This window comes from Microcebus murinus, chromosome 10 (assembly GCF_040939455.1).
Source record: "Microcebus murinus isolate Inina chromosome 10, M.murinus_Inina_mat1.0, whole genome shotgun sequence".
NCBI lineage: Eukaryota > Metazoa > Chordata > Mammalia > Primates > Cheirogaleidae > Microcebus > Microcebus murinus.
The window spans coordinates 36,952,210-36,964,708 of record NC_134113.1 but is presented as its reverse complement, the minus strand read 5'-3'; the positions used below and the strand labels follow the sequence as shown (position 1 = coordinate 36,964,708).

Here is a 12,499-nt window from a genome sequence, read left to right as displayed (position 1 = left end):
CACTTCAGTTTAGTAGTCTCTTGGCCCAAAAGAAAATTGGCCAAATTATTGAAATACTTTGATGAAGATAATTTATCTAGGCCTATTAAGCTGGAATCCCAGGTTCATGTGTTTTCTGCATTATTGTATATATTATATAATAAGATATATTATGAGAGACACATGCTTACATCAATTAATAACAGAATATCCATCATGCACTCAGCATTTCTAGGGATCAGAAGAAGCTCAAACGTATGGTTTCCGTCAATATTTTGTTTGTGATTCTGGCTCTGTATTTTCACTTTCTAGAACTGATGATGATGAAACCTATTGTCGAGCAGCCACTGAATATGCTAGGGCCTGTTCTCATGCTGGCTACCCTATTCAAGACTGGAGAGATGACTTTCCAGCATGCAGTATGTTGTTTTGTTTTAATTTTCCAAGCCCTGGCACTTTTGCTAATCTCTCCTCTCCCCTCTCCTCTCCTCTCCTCTCCTCTCCTCTCCTCTCCTCTCCTCTCCTCTCCTCTCCTCTCCTCTCCTCTCCTCTCCTCTCCTCTCCTCTCCTCTCCTCTCCTCTCCTCCTTTCCTCCCCTCCCCTCCCCTCCCCTCCCCTCCCCTCCCCCTCTCTCCTCTCCTTTCTCTTTTCTTACAGAGTCTCACTGTTGCCTGGGCTAGAGTGCTGCCGCCGTGGCGTCAGCCTAGCTCATAGCAACTTCAAACTCCTGGGCTCAAGCTATCCTCCTGCTTCAGCCTCCCAAGAAGCTGGGACTACAGGTGCACACCACCACGCCTGGATAATTTTTTCTATTTTTAGTAGGGACGGGGTCTCACTCTTGCTCAGGCTTGTCTTAAACTCCTGACCTCAAGAGATCCTCCTACCTGGGCCTCCCAGAGTGCTAGGATTACAGGCGTGATCCAGTGTGCTCAGCTTTATTTTATAAAGATGATCTGTCATCCAGCCGGGAGTGTGGTGGCATGATCATAATTCCATGCAGGCTTGAACTCTTAGGCTCAAACAGTCCTCCCACCTGAGCTTCCCTTGTTGCTGGGATTACAGGCATGAGCCACCATGCCCGACTATGTTAAGTTTATCCTAGAACTCAAAACTTACCATAATACTCAAAACTAATGAATTGCAAGGATTTGTTATTAATGCAATTATATTTATGAACTTGCATACTTTTTGAAACAAGTATGCAAAAACTGTGTATTTTTGCAATTAAAATTGTTTTTTTGCAAATTAAGTTTTTTTGCAATTCAGTTATTTTTTGCAAAAAATAAATTACAACTTTTTTGAAAGTGAGGTGAATAAAATTGACTTACAGCTCCTCTGTTTGCTCATTTTAGCTGATAAATGTGATGATAGCTTTGTCCATCGGGATTGTATCAGTTGTTGCCCACCAACCTGCACATTTGAGAAGCAATGTCTTGGGAGCAATCTTCATTGTCTTGATGGATGTTACTGCCCAGATGGTAAGTGCTTCATGAAGAAACCATGTCTGACTAACTTAAACTAGAATCCAGTGATCTAAGGAGCACATCTTCATTTTGTGTCCTCTGCCAGGACATTAGGCCTATTACAATTTTCTGCCCTTGTAGTATTAGGTCCATGAAGTGACTAGGAGGAATGGCTACTTTTTGTTAATAAAAGGCTCAATGCTTTGTGTTTTTTTCCCCCAGGAAACTTGGAATCTAGAATCTTGAAGTTACCCATGGAAAATCGTTTGTTTTCTTAATATTTAATGATATTTAATGATTTATATAGTTTCATTTTTTGAAAGATAAAAGCAAGTTTGAGTGAAAGCCTTCACATTTTTCCAATACAAGATTTTAGTACTGATATAGTTTTTTGATGTAGTTTTAATATTTGAAATCAAAAATAACCTAGCCAGATAGAGGTAGGATTTAAAATTAGGAATCCATCTCCTATATTGGTAGACATTAATAAAAAACATTGAGGATTTACTCGAATCTTTTTATTTTTATAAATTAAAAAAATAGAATCGCAGAAATGTTAAGGAATTTTTCCCAATGTCATAAACTTAGTATGAATGGGGATTACCTGGAACCAGATCTGTTGACCTCAGTCTGTTGTTCTGTCAGTGCTACTAAAAGTATGGTAAACTGGTGCCAGTCCTGAGCTGATTGTGACCAATGACAAAATAAGACGTTTGCACTCGAATTTCAACCCATGCACCAAAAATAAAAAGTCAATGCTTTTTTCTATAAAGTCTTACTATGGAAAAAGGTCAGCTGAATGAAACAGTATGTTTACTGACATGATTGCTTTAAGTACTGGTTCAACCTCCTTTACTTGTCAGAAGTAACAAACACAGTCCCACTTTACTGGACATTTCAGTAGCACTGCCTAGCTCTTTGTGATCTGTGGGGCAGTAGTGTAAATCTCACTCATATTGAAATAAACAAAAACTAAACCAAAAATATACTTTCTCTGTCCTTCTGTCCCTTTTTTCCTTAAATGCGAGGAAACACTTTTTAGTTGCCTTTATGCTATATGTTCAATCTTGAGTTTTTGATGGAAAACTGTGGGATAAGAAAGTTGAAAGCCACTGAAATGGACACCTTTATAAGGTAGCTACTGACGGAGAACCAGGTTGGTGGTAATCTACTTGAAAGTAATTTGTATTTCTAGCACCTCGTGTAAAGTAGATATTCAACAAAAGTTGGTCCAGTTATTATATTTAAGGAATACAATTTTATTATTTTTTTTGAAAATTTGACTTATATTTTTCTCAATTTCTCTAAATTTCTTAGGCCTCATCATGGAAAATGGGACTTGCATCTCCTTGGAAAATTGCCCCTGTAGTTTTCATGGATTAGCTTATTCAGTTGGTTCAAAAATTGAGCAAGAATGTACTGAATGGTACGTGATCAATGTACAGCCAATTATTTCTGGGCACCTGTCTAACTGACAACTTTACCATGACAGATGTTTAAAGGAATGTACTTATTACTGATTTCCCTCCCTCCCCTAAATTCCGAAGTATGGTTTGCATTTTATTTAAACTCCTTGGGGAAGGGGCATTTATATTTTCTTTCATGATGTTTCTTATTACTAACCTGGGTAATTCCCTAAAATCTTATATACATACAATGAATCTGTTGCATTTTCTTATATGTAATCATTAATTTGCACATACTTTTACTCTTAGAACTTGATGGTGCTCCTGGACTTCTCTACTAAGTACTTTACAAAGTAATTCTCCATATTGTCAATTTTTGGCCTATGATCAGAAACATTTAGAATTCCATATTAAATTAGCTAACTAAGACCATAGGCAAACATGAAATCCTTCCCAGGACAGTCCTAAAAAAGAAACAGAGGTTTAAATGTCCTCAGGCTCTTTCCCCTTTGGTGTCAGTGTGTATAACTGAGATGCACTTGGAAAACTAACTGTATTTTTAGATGCTGTTTTTGTTCCTGTCTTCTAGGGACTTTGCTTCTGTCCTCCAAAATTCACTTGTGAGGATGGAAGACAGAATTTATCTTATGTAAGAGGAAATCTCCTCTCTTTCTATAATGTCTGATGATTTGCATTATTACCAGGGACTTTTATGGATGGCACACAGTAGATAATAATTTATATGCTAGCTAGCCCCGAATTATCAGTCAATTGAATTTTTGCAGAGGTGTTTTTCAAGTCAGACTATTCTGAACCTATAAACATGATATATTTTGGTACATTAATCAATACCTGGATGAAAACATTAATATAGCTTTCTTGTACTGGTTGATTAATATTTTTATAATTTCCTTTAGTGTGTGTGTTGGTGGAGTTTGGAACTGCACTGAGCATGACTGCCCAGGTAATCTTTTTTTTTTTTTTTTCTTAACAATAAATCTTGGTGAGAATGCCCAGGTAATCTTTTAAAATCTTTTTAAAGAAAATGTTTCAATTTTCTTTAAATTGAGGAGAAAGATAGCACTAATTTTTATGAAGACATCTGATATATGACAAGGGATATAATAATGTATAAATGCAATTTTTAAGAGGATAAATGGAAAATTGAATAACTGATATCTTTGAGCAGGCAATTTTGATAAAAATTTATTTAAATAGTGTAAATATTATAAAATCTGAAAGAACTATCATTTAATAAATATTAAATTAAATGACATAATATAATTTAGTCTAGTGAAACCAGTAAATTTTAAACACTTTAGATGTTCTTTTTGATGCATGATTTACCCTGTGTTGAGTCCTGCTTTTTAAGAATTAACACGAAATTATTCCTCCTTTATCTCCTCCATTTTTTCTTTCCTTTTATTTTGGTAGTTCAATGCTCAGTTGTGGGTGATTCTCATTTTACAACTTTTGATGGTCGACATTATTCTTTTATTGGCATGTGCCAGTACATCCTTGTGAAAGGAACTGGAAAAGATAAATTCACAATTACTTTACAGAAAGCTCCCTGTGAGCAGGTAAGAATCACATTTCAAAATAACCAGAGGAATATGTATTTATTTATTTTTACTTAAACTTCGTATCAGATTAAGAATGGTAACATGAACGGAGATAGTTGTTTTCTTCAAAACCAAGACAACATTGATTATAATATTAAAATACACTATTATTCTATGTATTACAAAAGAAAGAAAAAGTGCTGATAATTATTCTGTGACATACATTGATTATGTGATGTCTGTGACATACATTGATTACGTGATGCATCTTGATTTCAGAGATATTAAAATGTGAAAACAGATATAGACTAGATAAAATACTACATAGTTCATTGCATTTTCTTTTTTTAAAGTATGTATAGTTTTTTGAACATTTTATGCATGATTGTACAATGGATCTAAAATTTTGTTTATTTTAACCTAGCTATTTCAAAGAGATGATTTTTGATAGGGAACAAGTTTCATATCATTCTAAACATAAATGATGAATTTATTAACATAGAATATTTATTTTAGATCTTTTCTTCAAATAATAAACTCATTAATAATTTGTAAATAAAGAAATCATATCTTTTATTCATCACTCTAAATCAGGTTGTCAAACTTTTGCCAAAAATCTTTAACTTTCTAGTTTTATTCTAATACAAAGTGGTTATTTCCAAGGAAAATTCTTAACTGCTTTATTTGCATTTTTTTTCCAGTTTGATTTTTTCCTTTGCAATATATGAAAGTCTGAATTATCTTTCTATATAGAATTCTAATTCTCTTGGTTCTTTTCTTTATTGATTTTATGTTTAATATACTAGCTAAATGAATTTGGAGAAGTGCTTATTGTGCTATTGAAAACGATTATTGCCACTGTATTGAAAACATTTTTATTTAATGTTCTGTATAAAATAAACATATGTATATGGTATATTTAGTGTATTATGTAAAGATATATTGATTAGGAACAGAGCTACATGAAATGGGTTATGTAATAGCTACTTTATTATATTACTATACTCAAGCTTTCTATATACCAGAAATTTTTATATACAAGCACTCTTTTTATCCTTTTTTCTCTCCCTCCCCTTTTTTCATCTCCCTCTCCCATCTTCCCTATCTCTTTCTATGGTTCTATCTCTATCTCATTCCTTTCACTGATAATTTTATTTTTATACAGAACCTTGGCTTGGTTTGCCTTCAGTCTGTAACTCTAATTCTGGAGGATGATTTTAACAAACAAGTGACCCTAAGTAGGGGAGGACAAATCCTCACTAGTCCTAACCAAGGCTTCAATTTGAATGGTAAGAAGCAATTGCTAATGGTTACTCTCTTTATATAAAGAACAACAAGAATAACAACAACAAATACAACCTAAATGAAGTCTCTTCCCATTGTCTGACATTTATTGAGTGCCTATATATTAATAGGTCATCAGCTACAGATAGAAACACCATGTTTATAAGACCTTGGGTTTACCTCAAGTGGTCTGGAAGGGAAAAGAGACAAGCAAACAGCCATCACTTAACAATAAAATGTGATAACCTCAAAGATGTACATAAAGACTTTGGGAGTCTAAATAGGGTGCACCTCACTCAGCCCTGGGGAGGGTGGGTACAGGAATGGTCAGGAATGTTTTCTGAAGGAAGCGATGTCTCATTGAGTGTTTAAAGGTGTGGAATTGCTGGGTCGAAGGATATGGGGAAAGTGTTTCATACTGAGTAAGGAGGTATAGAATTAATTGTACAGTATGTTTAGGAGGAACTATAACTAGTTTGGCATTACTATAGCAAGAAAAGGGTAGTGGAGAACCAGAGATGAGATTGGGGAAGAGGGTAAAGATGAAACTGGGAAGGCCTTACATCCTCATGTATGAGGCATCAAACACTGTGGTTTCCTGGGACAGGCCATGTTTATGCCTGTGTTCCAGTACAGTTCTTAATAACACTCTCTTTCACTCTCAGAAATGTCTTGATTAGTATTACAAATTATGTGCTCATGCTACTCAGATGCCATGCTAAGGAAGTTGAACTTGACATGAATCAAATATGAAATTGTCATTTTTGATCATTTTTATGTACAAAGATGTAAATCTTGTATGGTTCAAGCAAATAAACGGTGAGTTTTAAGGAGTTGTTTTTTGGTAGACTAGGATGACAACAGTGTGGAAGTCTCTTTGAGAGATGGTAGGCAGGAGGCATGGATGACAGTTCGGATATTACAAAGTAAGGCATACAAGGAATGAGGGGGGTGATCTAGGGCGGTGACAGTAGAGGTGGAAAGAAGATGGGTAGAAAAAATATTTAGAACAAAAGTGGTCTGAACTTGGTGATGGATTGGATTTGGGTTGTTGGGGAGTGTACCAAGGGGGAATGGAGTGATCAGATTCCCAGATTTATGGCGTAGGTGACCAGATTGATTGGAGAGATTATAGTAAGGATATAGAAGCAATGAAGAGCAACCCTTCCGGTGCCAAAAACCATTAGTTCAGTTTGGGACATAAGTTTTTTGTCTCTAAAGGTGTCTCATAAAATGGGGTTTATCAGATTCTGTGCTCCCCATTTTTGCTGACAGTCTCAAGGGAATGAAAAATTTTTGAGAAGTGCCACTTCCTATTGAATCATGTCCAGTTTTGGGGAAAATTCACACATACACACACACACACACACACACACACAAGTTAAGAAAAAGAAATCAGAATTCAAATATCTAAAGACTTCCCTTTCCCTGTGGGATGCTTGTGAAATGAAATTCCATGTTGACCAGACAATCTATCAACAGTATCTGCTGAAGACCCAGGAAGGAGGGAGAGAAGGGAAATGGTAAAAAAGAAAGCAGCCACAAGGTGGCAAAAATTGACCCTGGAACTCAAGCAGGAACGATGAGCCTGCCTCCCACTCTTCCCAGTATCTTGGAAGGAGAGTCCTAGTGTTGTGCTCTAGCATTTCAGAACATGCCCTGTGAATCTCAAAGCTGTTCTATGTATGTTTGTTTCCTGCAGGTATTGTTGAAATTCAAACTCTGTCATCATTATTTATACTTCTAAAAACCACATTTGGTTTAAAGATTCTGTTTGCTGTAGATGGAGAAAGAATTTATATTCAGCTTACTAGTGCATGGAAAAGAAGAACTTTAGGTCTGTGTGGCACTTTTAATGGCAACATAAGGGATGACTTTCTGTAAGTATGATTTCTGTATAGTTAACATAATTTAATGACTTGTAATTTGGAGGATATAAATTCATTAAAAATGTTTATTTAACTAATAATGGCTTGGCAGTCACTGTTCCAAGGGCTTTACAAGGATCACCATGTTTAAATTGTATAGAAATCCCCTGATTAGTATCTTTATTTTATAGAGAAGGAAACCATCCAAGGCCCTAAACTGGCAAATAAATCATTCTAGGTCACTTAGTTTACATATACTGGTAGGCTTTGAATTTAGGCAATGTGTCTCAGCCTATGGGCTAATTGCTACCTGTTCTTCTCTCCTCTGCCACTTATCAAGCTTAACAATATTTTATTTTTGATAAGTTAGTGTCTTAAAAAATCTCAATATCATTTTGTATTAGTGGTAGTAAATTATACTTTAAAATATTGATATAATTTGGTATTAATAATACTTCTAAAGCAACATTTTGTAATCTAATCGGATTTTGTGATAGTTGGTGTTTCATCGGAAGAAAAACAGTACAATAAATTTGTACCCCTTGTGTTGACAAAGCCTTTTTTTAACCTACATGTAAAAAGAAGCAGTGTATAATTTAGTATAAATGCTTTGAGCACCTGTTATTGTGCTAAAAGCACGGTGGGATCAATTTATGCAGTATGACATGGTTCTCATCTTCAAGGAGCTTGTCTGGCAGATTGGGAGGGCATAATGACCTTTAAGTAATGTATGTGGAATCTAAAAAAGTCAAACTTATAGAAGCAGAATAGAATGATGGTTTCTAGGGGCTTGGGGTAGGGGCGTGAGTGTAGGAAGATGTTGATCAAAGGGCATAAAGTTTCAGCTAGGAAGGATGAATAAGTTTGAGAGATCTTTTGTCCATCACAGTGACTATAATTCATGTATTTTTATATATGAAAATTGCTAAGAGGGTAGATATTAAGTGTTCTCACAACAAAAAATGATAAGAATGTGAAGTGATGGATAATGTTCTGTAGCTTGATTTAAGCATTTCACAATATATACCTATATCTAAACACCGTGTTGTACATTCTAAATATATAAAATTTTTATCAACTATGCTTTAATTTAAAAATAGTTAAAAAAAGAAATATTTAGTGTTAGACAAGGTATCAATCAAGAACATATATAAAAATACTGAGGTAATTTCAAAAATGAGATGTTGGTCTTTGTGGTTGTGGCTGGAAGCACAGCAGGGGTTTAGAGCAAGCAGTGTGGGCTGGGCAGCCAGGGACATTGGCAGTGGGACATTTTATGGAGAAGCCATCCATACTCCACATACCGTGCTTTTCTTTCTTTCTTTTTTTTTTTTAAATACACTCTGCACACATTCCTCTTTCTGCTTGAGGTTCTTCCCCTCTCCTAATCTTTCTTATGAGCTCCCATTTATTGTTCACCCCAATTCAGACACTATTTGCCTCAAAAAGCTGGTTCATATCCTACCAGACACAATTAATTCTGACAATGTGTTACCTATGAAAATTCATTGTTTAGCTGTCTGGTTTCCACACAAAACTGTGAGAGTTTGGAGAATAAGGGTCACGTCCTTGGTTCTTTGTATTCTTAGGAACCAGCATAGAATCTTATGTACGGTGGGCAGTTAAATTGAACTGAGGTAGGACTTTTAATGGGGCATCAAGAAGAGAATTTGGATGGGCAAGTGGAACTGGCATTTCAAATTAAAAATTGCAAGAAAGAATTTTTTGTATCTTGTCTCTTGTATGACTAATTTGCTTTTAGGCCATTTAGTTTTTTGTTTTATTTATCTTTATCACATTTGTGAAACAGAAAATATTAAGTGGGTTGGCCATGATGCTTAGAAAAGATGTTAAGCTTTCTTTTTCTCTCTTATCAGAATGGGTTAGCAGTCACCGTTTAACAGATGGCAGGACCGTCTGCCTCTTTCTAAGACACCAGTCTCCTCCCTGTATAAACATTCAGGTGTGATAAGAGTGCAGGATAATATTTCAGAGTCAGAGATAACTTCCGAACAATGTTTAGCTTTCCAAGTTAAGTGGTTGAAATTCTTTGCTTCACAAAGGTTAATCTGAATCTGAACATATAGTGGAATAGAAAATATAATTACTTTAAAATTTATGTTATATGCCTTACTATAGTAAATCAACTATGAACTGAAAGATTATTTTATAAAATGGGTCCACATTTTAGCTCCTATTGTTTTAATATTTATTGTTTTAAGTAAATTAAGTGAAATAAGAGAGCCAAGCTTTAAGACAGTTCCTCCTGGGAACCCTGACTACGCCTATCACCCTTACATACCTGTTTTATTATCCTTTGGAGGGAGGGTAGAGAGGAAGGAGAGATAAAGAATGAGAAGAAAGAGCTAGCACTAATCATGCAATTTCTTTAAGTCTCAGAATTCTTATTTAAACAAAATGATATTTTGCATTAGGTGTTTGTTATAGTTCTTTGCACCTCTAGAATGGTTTTGATATTGAGAAATAGGGAAAGGAGGGAAGGGAGAAATGGGGGGTGATTAGGGAATAGCTTGGGCAGCTCCTTTTGTTTTTGAGCTAAATGGTAACCGAAGTAGTTAATCTATTAGGACACTATAGAGAGCTAAAGCCTACTCTTCCACTTGGCCATGTAGGAGCAATTAACACAGTCAGGGCTGGTGGTGTGGTCAAAAGCTTCTTTCAGGAGACTTACTCCAACCTGACTCCCTAAGTAGCTTTGACAGTGTCTGGCACAGTGTCCAGTAGCGATTGTCAATAAATGTTGGCTGATGAATTAATAAATCTTGATGGCTGCTGGAGGTGGAATTGCAGTGTTTGGCTCCTAAACATTGTTGTGGTTTATAAGTCTAACTTTGGAAAGACAGATGTTTCTCTTCCCTTTTAGTTTGCTGAGAAACTAAAGAAGTGAGCAAAGATGGATGAAGGTGCCTTTTATACCATTTTCTCTTGATTTCTTTTTGTTTTTTTCTTTTTTAATCCACTCATGATGGATTAAAAAATATGGGTCTCAATATATGGGTCCTCAAAATGGAAATTTAAATATTGAACCAGAAACAGAGACTATTTATTCTTTGGGACATTTGTCTTTATCCTGGAAAAAAATCAGGGGAACCATCAACCCCTACCTCTCCACATGTACCATAAATCACACACACATTAAAGTTCTGGTTGTGTGAGTGTTGTGTGGTTAAGTCAATGAGAACTTGGCTTAAATACTTATCAGCTTAGTGAAATTTAATATTTCTCGAGCTTCTGCTTTGCTGTCTCTATAAAATGGGGAGAAGGATGTTTTCCTCACAAGACTGATGTGAAGATTAAATCAAATCACGTTTGTCCACAATGTAAAGTCTCAGTAACAGCTAAGAAGAAAGAAGCTAACACTATTGCATTTTTTTAAAAAACTGGTAGAAAATTTAAAGCTCTAAGATTTCTTCATACATTAAGAAAAATAGTATCCTCTTATTTAAATATTTGAAGAGTATGAACAAATGAATGAGAGACTCTAAGATAAACATAATCTTTGCTCTCTAGTTCTCCATCAGGCATGATAGAAGGTACACCACAGCTTCATGCAAATGCGTGGAGAGTTTCCACGACTTGTTTTGCACCTGTTCATGTCCCCATGGTGGACCCCTGTAACATTAATCAACAAAACAGTAAGTCTTCCTTTCTGCATGTAAATTTAGGAAAAAGTTCTATGTATTTCTGTAGTTTTTAAAAATTAGATAATGATTTTAAATTCAGATTTTCTTCATTATGATAAAATCAATGCCATGTTTATATATGTATGCATTTATATATGTCTTTTTATATAGCCTAAGTTATTTTTAAAAACTGAAAATAACTATTCTATTTTCTACTTTACATTTATAAATTTACTTATTTTAGGTGTCTAGAAATCCCTTCTTCCCAAATGTAGGCTATCATTTTGGAGCTATTAGAGTCTTTAAATACTAAAGAAAAGCCTCTGGAAATACTCTAAAAAAACTGTTAAAGTCCTGAGATGTTCAATATCAGTTCTATATAGCATGACAGCTCAAGTGGCTTCTCGTGTTTATTATCATCTCTGTACAGGTTCCTAGTCACAGCACATATTATGGCTTTATAAGCAGAAAGCCAGTGACCCAAAGAGGCTTTGTGCCATCAAGTGAGCAACAATTTGAGATGGTCATGCTTCCGATTTCTGATTTGCAATGACAGTGCAACTCACATGCCAAGAATTTTTGACTGCATTTTTTTTCACTAAAGCTAAAGCAGCTATGCGAAATGCTAATACACATCCTAATAAAAGATACATATATGTATTTGTAAAATCACTTCATGAAAAATATTAATGTTCATGCTTAAATATTCTTATGATTTTAATTTTTCTTTTAATTCTTTTGACTAGTTTACTATTTTTATGTCGTTTTAAAAAATGCATTTCTAATATTTGTTGAGCATTCATGAGAAGCCAGTGCAATTTCTAGCTTTTATAGTGGCTGTGTGGAAGGATTCTGTTGGTCATCATATGGTTTTTATTATTAATGTATAGTTTTGGTATACTGGAAAGAACATAAGATAATCTTGCTCTTAGTTCTTTAGTTCTTTTTTATTTTATTTTAAATCTAAGCTAGCTTTTAAACTTGAAGAAGATTGTTAACTTCTTTGGTCATTTTTCCTATCTACAACAAGAGGGCTAGACTAGAGTTTTTTGGTCTCTATGATTTACTACTTCTTTTTCTTTTTTTCTTTTTTTTTTTGAGACAGAGTCTCACTCTGTTGCCCAGGCTAGAGTGAGTGCCGTGGTGTCAGCCTTGCTCACGGCAACCTCAAACTCCTGGGCTCAAGCAATCCTCCTGCCTCAGCTTCCCGAGTAGCTGGGACTACAGGCATGCGCCACCATACCCGGCTGATATTTTCTATATATATTAGTTGGCCAATTAATTTCTTTCTAT

The 12,499-nt window shown here is 35.0% G+C and overlaps 1 protein-coding gene across 2 annotated transcripts in view; it reads left to right on the top strand.

Annotated features, from left to right (window-relative positions):
- The window catches only part of OTOGL (otogelin like), a 138,693-nt gene that overhangs the window by 30,421 nt on the left and 95,773 nt on the right, over positions 1-12,499 (top strand). For both annotated transcript variants that reach the window (XM_076006803.1, XM_012759761.2), the window contains exons 11-18: positions 292-398; positions 1,332-1,457; positions 2,760-2,868; positions 3,766-3,812; positions 4,283-4,428; positions 5,576-5,699; positions 7,397-7,574; positions 11,094-11,218. In XM_076006803.1, coding sequence (XP_075862918.1) covers positions 292-398; positions 1,332-1,457; positions 2,760-2,868; positions 3,766-3,812; positions 4,283-4,428; positions 5,576-5,699; positions 7,397-7,574; positions 11,094-11,218 — 962 coding nt within the window. The remainder of the gene's footprint in view (positions 1-291; positions 399-1,331; positions 1,458-2,759; positions 2,869-3,765; positions 3,813-4,282; positions 4,429-5,575; positions 5,700-7,396; positions 7,575-11,093; positions 11,219-12,499) is intronic.